Below are 17,467 nucleotides of genomic sequence, written 5' to 3'. Positions count from 1 at the left end.
GGAAGCGGGAGTAGCTAGGGGGCAGGGAGACACTGGCACAGAGACCAAACCCTCAGAGGGAAATTGAAGGCCATTTACACTAATAAAGCAGAAAAGCCAATATTGAGGCTCCAGGCTCGAGTGTAGGAGGGAGGGGATAAGGTAGGCTTTCATTTGGCAAGACAACTAAGGGCTAAGCAAGAAAAGGAATATGTAAAGCAAATTATTGATAGGAATAGGGTCGCACACACTAGTGAGAAGAAAACTACAGCGTTCCACAATTCTTATAGCACACTATACCAGGCAGAACTCTCACAAGCATCGGACCAGACAAACTACCTAGATGATTTAGAACTTCCTCAGGTCCCAGCAACAACTAATGAGGATTTGGACTGCGCCATATCCCAGGAGAAAGTGCAGGCAGCCATCGACTCACTCAAGCGGCATAAAGCACTGGCCCACATGGGTTTACTGCGCTGTTCTATCAATCCTTTGCCGCTGACCTAGCCCCACAGCTCACTATCCTATTCAACGATATTGCAGCAACCCATGCGGTGTCTCCATCCATGGTGGAGGCCCTGATCTCGATTATCCCAAAGGCAGGCAAAGACCCTCCGCAATTTTCCTCCTATAGGCCTATTACTCTGTTGAATCTAGATGCAAAACTTCACTTCAAAATCCTGGCCACTAGGCTAGAGAAGATCCTCCCCACTCTTATTCACCCCGACCAATCAGGGTTCATCAGAGGGCGCCAGACTCACGACAACCTTCGCAGGGTGTTTTACCTTATAGATAAAGCCCAGAAAAAACGGATCCCGACGGCCCTTTTATCGCCCCAAGGCAGAGAAGTCCTTTGACCGGGTTGACTGGGCTTTTTACAGCTTTCTCTGTGCCGATTTAGGTTCTGCGAGTCTTTTTTGGTGAGGGTTAACTTTAGTGCCCCAAAATCTAGGGTTTTCGTGAACAGAGTGGTATTTGATTTTTTTAATTTGGCAACAGGTACCAGACTGGGCTGCCCTCTCTCCCCGATGCTCTTCGCTCTCAGCATCGGAACCTTTTGCCGCTAGGGAGAGGGCCAACCCGTAGTTTTGTGGAATTCAGTTCGAACAGATGACCACAAGTTTTTGTTGTTTGCTGACGATGTGTTACTGCCAATAACTAACCCGGTAACCTCCCTAACCGAAATACACCAGGAACTAGAGCAGTTTGAAAGGGTTTCGGGCTTCAAGGTTAACCTCTCTAAATCCTTTGTACAAACTTAACATTGCTCCCAGGGATGCAAAGAACGGTGGCTGAGATATCTTCCTTCCGCTGGGCTTGTAAGGCAATTGTCTATCTTGGGGTACAAATCACCCCTAAATTGAGCGATTTATATAAAGCTAACTAACCTCCGTTGCTTAGACCGCTAAAAACTGACTTCAAGAGATGGAGCCCAGCCTACATTTCTTCGATAGGCCGAATTAACACAGTAAAGATGAATGTGCTCCCACACCTCCTCTATCTTTTTGAGGGGCTTCCTATTACGCGTGAAAGGGGGTTATCCTCAGAACTGAAGTCTATGGTTATCAACTTCATATGGCAGGGGCAAAGGGCGCGCTTTTCTCACAGTCTCTTGACTAGGCCCGCCTCAAGGGGGGCCTTGCTCTCCCAGACTTTTTAACATACTACGGAGCGGCCCAGTAGCAGGTACTGTGCGAATGGCAATGAGGGAGTCGGAGAAGTTGTGGCTTCACATAGACAGGCTAGTGACGGGTAGAACCATCTGGGACTTGCCTTGGTGACAGAAAACGGATCGCTCAGCCAACGCTTATTTAAGCATACCCACAGCAACAACTCTCCAGGTGTGGGACATGGTGACCAAAATCCTACCAGTGACCACGTTTCCATCACCCTATACACCCATACACTTTAGCACTGCTTTCCCTCCAGCACTACATGATCGTTGGAGGGGAAGGAGGTTGCCTCGTGATTTCTGATCTCTTCTCTGGAGTGAAGCTTCGCTTCTTTACAGACTGCATACACCAGTTTCAGCTCCCACTTGCAGAAGACTCCATTATGCACAGCTAGAACACTGGGTTCAGCAGCCGCAGATACTTCAGGCAGCCACTAGAGACCTACTCCCACTGGAAATGTTCGTCCAATCTGGCAACGCAGGGAGGGGGTGCATCTCCTTTCTCTATACACTCATACTTGCAATGGGTTCTCAACGATCATTGCGCCACAAAACATTTTGAGGGCATTCTGCCGATTGTGCCTTCAGACAAGCAGTGGGAATGATGCCTGTATAAAGATATTGTGAAATACAATCGATCCATGTTCCTGAGTGAGGCCCACTATAAAACGTTATATGACTGGTACCTATACCCTCAAAAACTACACTCTATTTTCCCCAACACAGCGACCCTTGACCCTGCTTCCAGGCGGGTCGCAGCCACGCAGCTCCACCTGACGGCGCCCTTGTCTCTGACCAGCTGCGGCTGAGTTCGAGTCAGGTCTGTTTTCTGCTCGCATCATTGAATTGTGCCTTGTAATTTTTGTACTGTATTGTGCCTTGTAATTTGTATTGTTCTCTGCTTGTTGCCTTGTTATTGTGTTGCCTTGTTGCTTGTGGCCTTTGCCCCATGCCTTTGCCTGTGCTTGTTTTGCCTCCCTCGCCGGTCCAGCTTCCCGCCGCTGCGGCCCGCCCCCTACTCCCATTCGTCAGTTCCATTCTCCCCTCTCCCAGCTGCTACTCCCTCCCACCTCCCCTTATTATGGCAGCCGCTGTGCGGCCATGCCGCTGGCGCGCCTAAGGCAAGCCCGTCTGCACCCGTCTGCACCAGTCCGCGCCCAGCGCCAGAACTCCTGGACCCCGCGGATACCACAACACCCGACTGAGCTAGGACGCCAGCACCCTCCACGCACTCAACACCAGTCGGCAACACACCTGCTACCGGAAAACCCCGAAGAGGACCAAATGACCCTTCACCTGCCAGAACTGCAGCTTCACCAACATCCGGACAGCCAAACTGCCAACCAAGGAACCCAACCACCTCAAATGCATCCTCCTCAGCACCTGCTCCACCTGCAAAAACACAGTCCAACTCTGAGACCTCCTCGACTCAGCCGCCCCAGATGTCGCCTTCTTGACAGAGACCTGGCTGAACACCACCTCAGTCCCCGACATCGCCATAGCCATCCCAGAAGGCTACAAGTTCACCCGCAGAGACTGCAGCAGAGGAGTAGGAGGAGGAGACGCCATCGTCCACAAGAACACCCTCAGAGTCTCGACCAACTCCGACGACACCCTCAGCACCGCCGAACACCTGCATTTTCCAGATCCACAAAGACCCCAAAACCACCCTCAGAGGAACCCTTGTCTACAGACCCCCCGGACCACGCCCACAGTTCAGCGGCTCCATTGTCGACTTCATCTGCACACACGCCCTCGCCTCCACGGACTACATCCTCCTCGGGGACCTGAACTTCCACCTCAAGAACAACAACACCACCAACTCCACCACCCTGATCGACAACATCACCAATCTTGTACTCAGACCGCTCTTGACAACCCACCCACGCCGCCGGCCACACGCTGGACCCCATCCACTTCAACCACACCACCGAACCCCATTGGACCGACCACCGCTGCATCCATTTCAGCTTCAGGAAGCCCACCACGCATCACCGCACCCAACAGATGCCTCGTCCCTGTTGGGGCAAAATCACTGAGGACCAGCACCCTCGCCCAGAGCCCACCCGCCAACCCCACCGACCCCGACACCACCGCCCGCAACCTCAGACAGTGCATCGACGACTTCACCAACACCCTGGCCCCGCTCAAGACACCCTCCAACAACCACACCAGCAAGAAAGCCACCTGGTTCACCGAGGACCTCCAGGCCCCTAAACGAACATGCCGGAAACTGGAGAAGAACTGGCTCCGTGAAAGATCACTGGACAGCTACACAGCCCACAAACGCCACCTGCAGACACCATCAACTCATCAGAACCGCCAAGAGAGCCTCATTCTAAGACCGCCTAGATAACAACGCACATAACAGCAAAGAGCTCTTCAACATCGTGAAGGAACCCAGCTCCAACCCCAACGACATCCCGCCTCCGCAAGATCTGTGCGACTCACAGGCCACCTTCTTCCACCGCAAGATCGCTGACATCCACGACAGTTTCAACTCCACAATCGCCCGACACCCACCACCCCCGCGACCACCACCTGCACAAACTGCCTGCTTTCCTGGACCGACGACGAGGACACCAGCGAGATCATGAACATCATCCACTCCGGATCACCATTAGACCCATGCCCTCACCACATCTACAACAATGGCCACCTGCTTCGTTGTTTTGTCTTGTATGTTGAGGGTCACGGCTGTGCCCGCTTGACATTTAACTGTTCTCAAATAAGCTTTGAAATCCAACTTAAAGAAAAATAAAATTCTTGTCCGGCTGGCTGGACAAAAGACATATCACTTATTAGGTGTATGATTATTGATCTTTTATATTACTGTCCACATATAGGGACCACTGTTCTGTAAAATACCAAGATAATCTGCGGCGTACCCCTGGGCTCATCCCTCAGCCCAACACTGTTCAACATCTACATGACACCCGTCGCATTCCTCGCCCGACAGCACGACCTCAACATCCTCTTCTACGCCGACAACACCCAGCTGATCCTCTCCCTCACCAAGGACCCCCACACTGCAAAAACCAACCTCCATGAAGGAATGAAGGCCGTTGCTGAATGGATGAGGAACAGCCGGCTGAAACTGAACTCTGATAAGACTGAGGTCCTCATCCTCGGCTCCAACCCCTCAGGAGGAGGAGGACGACGACTCCTGGTGGCTGACAACACTGGGAACAGCACCGACACCCACCGCCACGCAGGCAACCTAGGGGTCATCCTCGACTCCACCCTCTCCATGACTAAACAAGTCGACGCAGTCTCATCCTCCTGTTTCAACACCCTCTGAATGCTCCACAAGATCTTAAAGTGGATCCCCAACGAAACAAGAACGGTCACACAGGCCCTCGTCACTGGCAGGCTGGACTACGGAAACACCCTCAGGAACTCCGGCCTAGCTCCTGGGTTGGCTGCAACGCATCCAGAACGCCTCTGAATATCTGATCCTCGACATCCCTCGCCGAAGCCAGATCACCCCCCACCTGAGAGACCTGCGCTGGCTCCCCTTCAAGCTCCTCATCCACGCACACAAAGCTCTCCACAACACAGACAACTCTGCTTCTACACCCCCATCTGCCAGCTCCGCTCTGCCGACCTCGCCCTCGCCACAATTCCCCGCATCCGAAGAACTTTCGCCGGCGGCAGATCCTACTCCCACCTCGCCGCCAAGACCTCAAACACTCTCCCCACCATCCTACGGCAGACCCAAGACCTACTGGCCTTCAGAATACTCCTCAAGACCTGGCTCTCCGATCAGTAGCAGCAAATCACACCCCCCCCACCCCCCAGGCACCTTGAGACCCTCAGACCCTCACTGGTGTGTAGCACGCTATACAAGTGACCTGAAAGATTGAACACATCCGATTGCTGTTGGCATGATTGTGGCCTTCTGGGGTACTTTAAACACATATGGTGGGCCTGCCCAGCTATACAGCCCTTTTGGAAAAAAATACTCTCCCAGATTAAGCTAATACTGGGGCACCAGATCGGCGACTCCATTGAACTTTAGGGGGTTCGCAATCCCATTCTCAAATACCACACTCAGGGGAGCGGTCCATCATGTGGCTATGTTTGGGTGCAGCCAAGATGGCTTTAGCGGCAGCCTGGAAGAAGACTGAAGCTCCCCCACTTACACAATGGCATGGCCGCCTGTGGTGCGCATTTGCTATGGAGCGATTTTCTGACATAGGGGATGACTCTCGTAAGGGCTTAGACTATGTTTGGAGTCCGCTAGTAAGCTACTTATCGGAAGGACTCTCCCGGTTTGCTTGTAATCCCAGGCTATGGGCATTACAGCTCTTCCTGATTTATGCAAACTTCCCCTTCACCAAGGTTTGGCTCCCGGTGTCTCTCTCAACATGTGAACCTTCCCGTGCTGGTCACAAGAGGTTTACCTCTTGTTTCCTCTTCACATACAAGACCATAAGCATATGGGTGTCCCAAGGTTTGGTTAGGAGGTTTTTTTGACTCTCCTTTCAATTTTTTTCTTTTCATTTATCTGTTGGTGTTCTGTTTCTCAATAAAAGAAGACGTTCAAAGAATTTAGAGCTCAGCTGTTGAACCCTGTGCCTCACTAGCTCGGGGCTGCTTATGTTCCCATTCGGACTTAGTGCAGGGTTCTCCTCTCAAATTTGTTTGCAGGAGCAATCCGGAGCTTGATACGAAACAGTGTCTGTATTTTAGCTCTCTAATGTATGGATGTTGCTCCTGCGCAAAAGGATTGAAAACATTATGGGTTTTTACAAAATGTTTGTAACCTTTGAATAAAATTCAATAAACCGATTTTGACAAAAAAACAGACTTGCAGGTACTCTAGTCTTAAAGTAAGTCAAGCACCAAACTTGGTCAAATAAATGGAACTGCAACACACATCCATTAAAAAAATAACACTAGATAGAAATTAATGTTAATCTATAGCTATCTATCTATCTAGATAGATAGATTTCTATATCTATAGATAGATCTATATCTCTATATACAGATGTATATGTGCATGATTCATGCGGCCACATTCAAAACAGGACTGGGACTCCCCAATAGCCTTCAGGTTAGAATTTCAAGTGTAACCAGATGCAGTAGCCCTCATAGTGCATCCTGTTTGATGTGGTCCATCTTTGCAAAGTTGCAGTTCTTCCTCCAATGGAGCAGACCTTGATAACAGTTAATTTCTTTCAAATATTCATTATTGTGAAAGTCAGTATGGCACAAATTCTGTCAAGGCCACTACTAGCATTACAGAGAAATATCCTCTGCCAAACAATTTGTGATTAAAAAGGGTTTTCACTATTCTTTATTTACTGTGATTCCATTCAAGGTATAAATGACCTTTTATTTATAATTCATACAGGAACTGGAAAGGCAAAAGCATGCATGCAGTGTTTTCCAGCATAAATTGGATGAACTTAAAGAAGGCATTCGACAGAGAGATGAACTGATAGAGGTATGTATCCCTTTACATATGTACAACAAATCCAAGATTTGTCGCAGTGGATATAGGTGAAACAGTCTTAAGTATAACAGTTATGGTTGCCTGAAGGACAGTATATAAGATATTTTAACATTTCTTCAATACTCTTAATTAAACATAGAGTTCAGTATATCATCAATGTCAAGATGAAGAGTTGTGAATTGGGAAAGAAAGTGAGTGGTAGCTTAACAATATCAAAACAAATTTCGTTTTTTCTGTTCAACCATTTCATTTGTATCCATCATGTAAAATGGTCCACTTCACACACTGCATTTCGCTCACACTTTTCAGAAGCAGTGTACCAGTTAACTTTCATGGGAATAAAGGAACATGCCCAAAATCTGTAAATGCAGAGTACAAAACTTGGTATCAAACAGCCATTGCCTTACGACAATAATCACCAGTGTTAGACTATTCTCATCAATGAGGAGGTTGTAACAATAGTTTGGGCCTAATAGGGCATACATCTTCATTGCCCTTTTTCCTATTGCTTGTATATCTTTGAGTAAAATGTGCCTGAATAATCAAGGTAGACAAATTTCAGTTTTCCAGTGTTGATTCTCTTACCTTTTTTTATTATTTTCAAAATATGGGAGAACCTACTCTCTCTCCAAGATGGAGTAGTGCAAATAACAACAAAGGCATAAAGTTTTGATCACAAAAAATATATTGTCATTGATAATTTGCTGTGTCAACCTATTTACCATTTGTATGAGACATGAGTTAATGATCAGCCTCTAAGGGCACATATACAATGAATGATTAGCTTACTTATCACTGTTGCAGCAAAGTTCCTCAGAGAACAAACTCCATAGGAATTTTGCCATGAAAATTGTCAGAGGATTCTGTGCCGCACTGAATATCGGCCTCAAATATGTCATATCTGGGTTAAATGTAACATTCAAATTAAGATCCTTCTGGCAATCAACACGCTTATTTTTTCTTTTAGTGTGGTCGTAAAAAGATCTTTTTAGATCATTTTGCCCCCAGAACAGAAATTAAGTATCTGTACATGTCCAATGAAAGATGATAATGTGAAATCTTTTTTACCAAATCTAGAAACTTACTTTTATCTAAACTTGCTATATTTCTGGAGACCAATGGATTGATTTGGGCTTGACTCTGAAGGTAGCCATGCTCAAACATTAGCTTTGTTTTAATTGCATTCTACCACTGTCCCATCAACGTTTCCTACTGTTCCCCCTTGATTCTACTCCTTTTTTTTAATAAAGGGCTGTTAGTAAGGGCCATATTTTCGAACTCATTTTCCCATAGATACAGAATGGGTAAAACCCTTAGCTACATCTGGCCCTAAATTAATTGCATAGTCATGATAGTGACGTAAGTATTTCTGTTGGAAAAGAACTGTTGCTTTCACCTTAACCTCCAGCCTAGTTATTAGCTGCTTTATTAATTATTAATTTCTCCAGTATTGAATCCTTTATAGATTCACATGCTTGAATCTTCCACGTTGTAATGGTGGGAGTCCCACAGTAACTTAAGAAATAGCAGTAATACAGCATCCCCATAGCCTCCATAGAACAGAAAACTCACTTAAGTAACTTTTCAGCTGCATTTTAAACATCCAAACTTCAGCCAATCACAGCTGAGACCTCAAAGTTCCCTTTCCCACAGAGCCACGATACCTCAGATTTCTTATCGCACGTCGTGTGACAGGGAGTCTCCCTGAGCTCTGCTGAGTTACAGTATTTTCTTCTCAACTTTTGACCTCCAGGCTCCACTTTACCTACTCTCAAGGTATTTCTTGGACTTTATACTTTTGACCGTCCTGCATTGTAGATGCCAAAGCCTAAAAAAGAGCTCTTTAGGCCCTGTAAGGCCTGTGGGAAGTGTAGGCTAATCTCTGAAGACTCCCACAAACCGTGCCTATATTGCCTCTAACCTGACCACAAATCCAGTGAATGCAAGTATTGCCACTCTTTTTCAGCAAAAACCCTCAAAGATTGGGAGGGTAGGCTGTTCCTCTGTTTACAAAAGAAAAAGACTGCTTCAGATTCAAAGTCTGAAACTGAGGAAAAGGCTCATTCTTCCTCAAAGAAAAGAAAGGAGGGCAGTCCCTCTTAACATTATGGCGATTCAAAGATATCTAAGTCCCAGGATAAATCTGAGCCTAAACACCACAAGAAATCTTAGTCAGAGGCTTCAAAACTCTTTAGCTCCTGTGTCTGCTGCTCTTACTCCACTGAGACCAATCTTCTCGACCGTCGACGTAAAAAATTCCACTCCCCTCAAGAAAACCAGAGGTTCCTGCACCATTGACGGCTCGTCGACTATGACAACGGTCAAGACGTTGTTGTCGACACAGCCTTCACAGTCGAGGAGAATTTCACCGTCTACCACAGGTTTGTTGACTGTTCCAGCGACAACGTCTTCGCAGACTAAGTCCGTACACGCTCCATCGATGGTACCACAGACGACTTCACCGTCGGCGAGCCCAGAGGGAAAAATCAGTCTCCTTCAGCCCAAGCAAATTCAGGATTTCTCCAAACATATCTCCTTTAACTCTGGCTCGCTTCTGGACTTCTAAGAGACAGAGGATAAAGGTATGTTTATCCCTGCATACAGTCCATCGCAGTTAAGAGTCCAGTGCCAAGATTCTGATGATGAGGACATTGAGGGCTATCATCCATTTTCTTATCTAGCAGGGGAATTGTCTTTTGCGGAAAGAGATACATCCGTCATGCAGAGGCAAGATTCCTTCCAGGAACGTTATCCTTACGATGACAAAGAGGAAGAGCGTCATCAGTTTAGCGACCCATCAATGAACGTTCCAGTGTCTCTGGTGTCTGATCTCCGTCACATCATTGACTATTACAGTCACTTTCCAGACGCAAATGCTCCTCCGAGTCCTTTACCGCCCCAAGAGGTACCCACTATTCATCCGGGCCAAAGTACTCCCAAATCCACAAGGGAGGAGACCCTTCCTCCTCCTATAGTCATCACAGAGGATGCTAAGGATGCTCAGACAGAAGAAGATGAGATACAGACACAGATGCCCATGATGAATGGGATGACTACATAGCCCCTATGCCACCATCACCTAACCCTTCTGCTGCGGATTCCCCTCCGGCAGATATCGGGGGATTTGATGATCTTCTAGAGCATGCCTCCAAGCGTTTTCATTTGCCAATGCCAACTACACAGACTGAGTGTTTTCTATATAATTTTAAAGCAGGCATTCCGGGTTCAGTGAGAGCAATTCCTATAATCGACTTTATATGGCAAGAAGGGCTAAAGGTAATGAAGACACAAGCCTCCGTTCCAGCTGTTAATCCAAAACTGCATGCCTCATGGGTCACCCGAGGCCGGACTCTGTGATCATGCAAGCAGCACAGAGAAGAGCCAAGAATCCAGCATCTCCCTACACTTGCCTCGACAATATTAGAAAGAGGTTCTCGGCTCTGGTGGCACCCTCTATTAGAGCCTCTAATGCCATGGCCATTTTGGAGAGATATGACTGGCAGATGTGGTTGGGCATCTCTACTTTGTTTATCTCCCGGAGGATAAAAAGAAAGAGGCAAAAGATATTCTTTTGGAGGGAGAAAGAGCGTCTTCGGAGCTCATTGTGATAGCTATGGACGTTTCATCCACTGCATTTCGGCAAATGGCAGGTGCGGCGGTTCTGCGTCACCAGGAAAGGCTAAAAGCAACCACCTTTCGTCCAGAGGTCCAAGCCAAGGTTTTAGACATACCTTTTGATGGGGATTGCTTGTTTGGTAAGCACATAGACTAGCAGCTACAATTTATGAACAAGGATAAGGATACATTTAAAGCCTTAGGCAATCTCCAGCGTTGCTTTCGGTCCCTTTGGGCTAGAGGTCCCATCCCCAATTTCAGCAGCGGTTCCAGCCATATCCGCAGATAACCTACCAGCCATACAACTGGTCCTTCTAGTCCAACACCGCTCAGACGTATTCAAGACTGGCAGGACACAAGAGGCAGCAATTGGCTGGAAAGTCCCAAGACTCCAATAGGAGACCAAGTAGCTCAGCAGGCCCCTGCTACTATAGGCCCACACCCCGATCTTGTCTACTCTGCATCCTTTCAGAAATATAGCTCCATATCTTCAGACAGATGGGTTCTAGATATCTCCCAACATAGCCACTCACTAGAATTCATTCAGCATCCTCCAAATGTTCCACCATGCAATGTTCTGCTCTGTCACCTTCTAGATCTCAAAAAGGAAATCAATTTGCTTGTTCTCAAACAAGCAAAACCAGGGGTTTATTCTTACTTCTTCCTCATCCAAAAGAAAAATGGGAAATGGAGGCATGTCATGGACCTCTGATTGCTGAACAAGTTCGCGTCAATCTTTCCTGGTGATCTCTTTTCAGGAGATTCTTCTTCTCGTGGAAAAAGGGGATTTTTTGGCTTTGTTCGATCTCCTTGATGCCTATTTTCATATGTTCAAAGTGGCAGGGCGCCATTACCAATTCAAAGTGCTTCCATTTGGTTTAAAGCCACTCCCAGGCCGTTCACAAAGTGCATGGCACCGATAGCAGCCTTCTTAAAACTTTCAGGTCACCAGTGTTCCCATACCTGGACTATTGGCTCATAAAGGCTCTGTCTTTTAGGTGGCTTTCTTGCCTCAACTCAAAGGTGCATCAGGACAGACAACACTATGACAATGTTTTGCCTCCGAAAGCAAGGCAGAACGAGATCTTGAGCACTTTCCCTTCTTACTCAACAGATGTGTGAATGGCTCCTTATCAAGCACTTCTCCTTGTGAGTGGAGCATGTGCGAGGGATTCACAATGAGAAGGCACGCTCTCTCAGCAGGGGATCCGAACAGTGCCACGAATGGGAGTTCAACGACATACATTTGAAGGACGTTTTTCAATCCTGGGGTTACCCAACATTAGGTCTGTTCGCTACGTTCCTCAACAAAATGTGTCCTCTTTTGCAAGCAGACATCTTCATCAAAATTCATGGTGAGATGCCTTCAAGTTTCCTTGGACGGGGATGTTCCCCTATGAATTTCTCCCGTTATCTCTCATTCCTCGAGTACTTCAGAGAATGAAGTAAGAGCCTTGTCGGATCATTCTCATTGCTCCAGGTTGGGCAAGACAGGTTTGGTACACCAAGCTGCATCACCTATCTGAGTGTACTCCGATTCTCTCCCTCCAAAGGAGGATCTGCTCTACATGTTGCCAAGTGGTTCATCCACAAATTCCCTCTTAGTTTCTCTGCTTGGCTCCTCATAACGCTGAATTTGGAGATTTGTGGTTTTCCAAGGAGTGTACTAAGATACTGCAGAAGTCTCGAGCTCCGTCTACGTTAAAATGTTAAACAGCTAAATGGAAGAGATTCTGTGCATGGTGTATCTCGCAAGCATTGCATCCATTCTCATCTCTGGAGCAGGTGCTGCCGTATCTCTTGCACTTAGCAAAATCAGGGCTTTCTTGTAGTGTAGTTCCTATTTTCCCAATAGGCCCTGCGCATTGGAATAACATAAACAGTAGTATCGACGTAGAAGTGCGGATCTTCCAGGCCTCTACTGACTATGCTAAACTTAATTGGGTTTGTTACCAACTAGCTCAGAGGTCACTGGAAACTTTCTTGACTGAATAGGAAGTGATCAGCTTCCCTGGTACAGACAAGAAGGGATTCAGTTTTTCAACAACCGTGCAACATGACAACTTTGCTCCTCAGATAAGAGTCAATCTCTAGAGTCGTGTGAACAATAGACAGTTATTTTACTCAGTCAGTTGTTGTGCAGATTACTTTCACAATATGTAGAGAATAGAGAGACGGGCGTTTTCAATAAAAGGTATTATTTATTGAACAGTCTTTCTTCTCATACAAGAGAAATGAATTGCCACAATTGCAAGACTTGTTATTATAAAAAGTGCGTACAGTAATAAGAGTATCACGAAGTAATACTGTAAAAGCATTGATATGGTTTCTTAGCCATACAATGGTTTAAAATGAATAAAACATATATACATTCATATATACATTAGGCTAACATACTCAAAGGGTGCTTCTAACTACGCCTACCCCAGTGTACCTGACCTAAGCCTAATACTTGGGAGGGGAGTAAGTAGGTAGCAGTTTAAGTTAAGTTGGTTTTGCCAAGGTTTGCTTCAAGAATTCTCTCTAAGGGTTTAGTCAACACCATACCTCTGGAATAGAATGCTGGAGGGCTGGTATCTCCTTTCAGGGACTCGATATCCCAGTCACTCGCAAGAGTAGGCTGGAAATGCTGGAGCTGGATTTCTCGGCATGAGAAAAGACAGCGTCTCTCTCAGCGCGTCGAGGAAGAGGAGGGGCAGCGTCCGCGGGCAGCTTGCATCTGCTGGGCTCTTGCAGGGGGACGGCTGTTCAGCTCCTGTTTTCACCACACCATCGTTCGCTCGTTAGCAGCGATAGCAGTAGCGATAGTATCCGTGTTAGCTTGACAGCGATAGCTTCAGCTTCAGCGTTTGCTTAAGGCAACGTTGGTAATATTTATACCTGAAAGGTGCCTTGTTTGACGTAAGTTTTTGGACATAAGACGTCAATAAAGATGTCACTAGGAAGTGATCATCTCTCAGTGCTCATTAGAGTTCTATTACTAATAAAAACATAGCAAGCGGGGCTTTCCCAGGTTGCTGAGTTTTTATCTTGTTGAAGAACTCGGAGTGTTAATCTAGGAATCTTAGATAGTGGCATCTGCTATGTCATTTGCACTAATGAGCTGCAAAGGAAGTTGCAGAGGAAGCGATTCTGAAATGTGGCTCTGTTCGTGTGAGGCCAGAGATGAGTTTCTGAATATTGCATTTGATCGGTTATGCCAATATATGGAATAAATGGATTTATAGCCGTATAGGGGCATAAGGTCACAGTATCGATCAGGGTCCTAGATTAGAACGCGACATTCTCACTTTTCCATAAGTGTTCACCTTGCTTCAATTTCTGGGTATAGAAGATGCTCAAATCAAACTTCCCTGTGGTCTAACCGACTTGTCAAAGAATTTATGAAGAGACTTTTTAGAGATTTTCCGCCTTTTAAGCCTCGTACAGTTTTGTGGCAATTAAACACTGTTCTGTCACAACTGATGCGTCCTCCCTCTGAACCAATGCACAAATGCAAATTAAAGTTCCTTTCCTGGAAAGTGGCTTTCCTCTTGGCCATTAGGTCAGCCGGATGCATCAGTGAAATCCAAGCTCCGACTATAAAAAAACCGTATCTGCAGTTTTTGCTGGGCAGGCTTATGCTATGCACTAACCCTTATTTTATTCCTAAGGTGCCTTCTACCTACCACCTCAATGAACCGATTGTTTTACCAACATTCTTTCCTAATCCATCCTCCGCGGCGGAAAGGGCATTGCATTCTCTGGACATTAAACGTTTTAAGTTTTATCTGCAAAGAATGGAGACCTTCCGTAAATCCTCTCTGCGACTGATCTCTTTCTAGGCACCCAGGAAAGGACAAGCCCTGACACGGGCCAGCATTGCTCATTGGGTCATCTCCAAGATTTCTTTCTGTCATGAAAAAGCTGCAGTCCGGTTCTTGCTAAAGCACAAGGTCTCTCTACTAGGAAAGTGGCGACTTCCTCTGCGCTGTTTGTGGGAGTATCACTCCTGGACATCCTAAGGGCAGCAATGTGGGTGAACGCTCACACATTCACAAAGCATTACTGCCTTGATGGTTGGAAAAGGGCAGATATCACTGTTGGACAAGCTACACTCCGACTCTTTGCCTTAGGTAGACAGCTCTTAGCCTTCTATGTTCTTTACATGCTGTTTGTAAATTTGTATGCTTATTATTCTCTTCTTGGTTTCTGATGCTACAAGTTTACGTCATGGTGGGGTGGTTCTCCTGCCCACCACCTTTCTTTTTCTCTTATTGTGTTTTTTTCAGCTTAGTCTGATTCAAGCATGTAAATGTATATAAGATTCAATACTGGAGAAAAACAAGTTACTTACTTACCTGTTCAGTGTGGTTCTCCAGTATTGATATCTATTATAGATTTTTATGATTTTTATTCGGATTGTTCATTTGACCAATTGTAAAGACTTTGCGTAGAGCTTTTAATGTATTCAGTCATTTAAACTCTCAAGAACAAGTTGCCTAAGCAGTGAAAATATCTTTGAGAAAGTGGATAATTCATGGTATTTTATCATGTGTTAGTAAGTGGCAATAAACTGACCATTATAAACGCACCACGACATACGAGACGGAAGAGTAACACAGTGAAAAGAGACAACAAAATAACTACTCCCGTCTGCACTTTTTAACCCCAGTACATCTTTTACGTTCGGACACGCTAAAACGACAAAATCTCAAGGCGAGATAGAACTTTATCAGCATTTATCAGAAGCGGGTTCTAATCTCCGCCGATATTTTTCCTCAAGCATTCTCATTAACTAACAGTCCTTGTTTGGCCAACGCAAACAATAACTCCAAACTAGGCACCGACGAAGACTGATGCAGGACAATTTTGTCCTCAAATGAAAATCTTTCCGTCCTAATTACATAGAGACAGACGAGGAGGAAGATTTTAATATCCGAATAAAAGGCGAATCACGACAGTTTTCAAGTACTCTCCTATCAAGAAGGATCGTATACTGACATTAGGAACAGAGTATAACTATAAAAGAAATATACATCATTGCTTAAAATAAAAAGATTTTAAATTACGTGGCTTCCTGAAGAAGGCGTCTCCACTACGCCGAAAGGCGCGTCGAAAAGAATAATTTCTGCCACAAATTGTTTTTATGACCCAAAGTATTATTTTGTTTATTATTAAAATGTCCTTTTAGGATATATATATTGAGTTTATGTACGTCTTGTTTTTAATCCTGAAGTGAGGATTTTTTAATCAATTTGTTCATTCTGACGTTCTATTTTTCATTTTTTATTAATTGTCATTTGTTATAGATTATATGTTTTAATGCTGTCTGACCTATAGCCTGGTTGTCTATACACTTTTGCAAATTGTAAATTGCCTAGGAATGTTAACACATTAATGAAATTTTCCCTGTCCTAGGAATCAACCTATAAGTGGTTCAGGGGGTCCTTGTTACTTTCCCAATAAACTGACCGTAACCTGCGTTATAAAAAATGATCTTTAAGCAAAAGCTCTTAGCTGACAATATTTTAAGTTCTGTAAATTTTAAACAAAAACATTTTTTTTAAAAACACTGGGTGCTTGGCGTGCACTTCACTACAAGGTTTTCCCCCTCACATTAAAATTCAAACTATATTCAACCAAAGTTGATTACAGTCCATTTTGTCCTTCCCTCCACTGGACCAATCTGGAGGCTCTGTCATATTGGGAGTTCTAGAGGTTGGTTCCTACTAATGGAAGCCTTCAATCATCCATGCATGGGAAACTGCCACTACAACGCGGCCGTTTCCACGCATAACCTTAACCACGCATGCATTACCACACATGCGTGGTTAACACGAATAGCCTTTACCACACATACCTTTACTACAAGATACGTAGTAAAAGCATGTGTGGAAAAGGCTAAAATTTAAAAAGGGGGTTTGGGGGGTCTCCCCCCTCCTTCCCCCCAAACATAAATGCGTGCGAAAGGGGGGCTTGGGAGTGCCCCCCCCAAAAAAAAGCACCATGTTTTAAATGCGCAAGGTTTTTATTTGCAGATGTGGGCACAACTTGGAAAGTGCCTGCATATTGTCTCTGTGTGAATTTATTAACGCATGTGCCTACCTTTGTTCTCTTTGATAGTCACGTGCAGTTTCTTACGTCCATATCTGATTAGCACTGTGTTCTTCTGTGACGTTTTCACCTCTCACATGCTGCTCTGCAACATTATGAAGCGCATCTTGCCTGCAAGCCACCCGGCGCAGCCGTTACTACGTGCCGCAGTCTTGTGACTTGAGGCGTTTTACAGTAGTGTGCTGAAAAAATGCAAACCACTTCACTTCGAGCATGTTACAATAAAGCTTCAACATGGACAGTTGGTAACCGGTCACAACGCAGTTTGTGTGGGCACTCCATGTTCAAAATTAAAAAGGACAAAGGGACTGAGATAACATTTAGCAAGAATATGCCCTTACCATGCATGAATTTACAGCGAAAATCGGTGTAAATGTATGCGTGGTAAAAGAATATTCATGGTAAAGGTTATGCGTGGTAATGGCATTCGCATTGTAAAGCATACGTGGCAAAGGCATGCGTTGCAACCGAATGCGTTGTAACATCATACAACCTCCATGCACATCTGTCCTGAAGAGCATGAATGATGCACAGTACTTATATAGCAGCTTCTCAAGGTATAGTTGCCTTTACTAGATGTTGAAGAAACAAAGTGACCTAGACCACTAACGTTAAACGTTTGGTGGGGTGTTTCCTTACCTGTA

General features: G+C 45.4%; 1 protein-coding gene across 13 annotated transcripts in view; it reads left to right on the top strand.

The window, feature by feature from the left end:
* LRRFIP2 (LRR binding FLII interacting protein 2) overlaps window positions 1–17,467 on the top strand; it is a 415,348-nt gene that overhangs the window by 304,021 nt on the left and 93,860 nt on the right. For all 13 annotated transcript variants that reach the window (XM_086964773.1, XM_086964762.1, XM_086964761.1 and 10 more), the window contains one exon: window positions 7,011–7,103. In XM_086964773.1, the coding sequence (XP_086820899.1) occupies window positions 7,011–7,103 (93 nt within the window). The remainder of the gene's footprint in view (window positions 1–7,010; window positions 7,104–17,467) is intronic.

The sequence above is a fragment of the Lissotriton vulgaris genome, chromosome 4_1, assembly GCF_964263255.1.
Source record: "Lissotriton vulgaris chromosome 4_1, aLisVul1.2, whole genome shotgun sequence".
In the NCBI taxonomy this organism is placed as follows: Eukaryota; Metazoa; Chordata; class Amphibia; order Caudata; family Salamandridae; genus Lissotriton; species Lissotriton vulgaris.
Note: the sequence above shows the minus strand (reverse complement) of the source record. Positions and strands in the feature narration are given on the sequence as shown.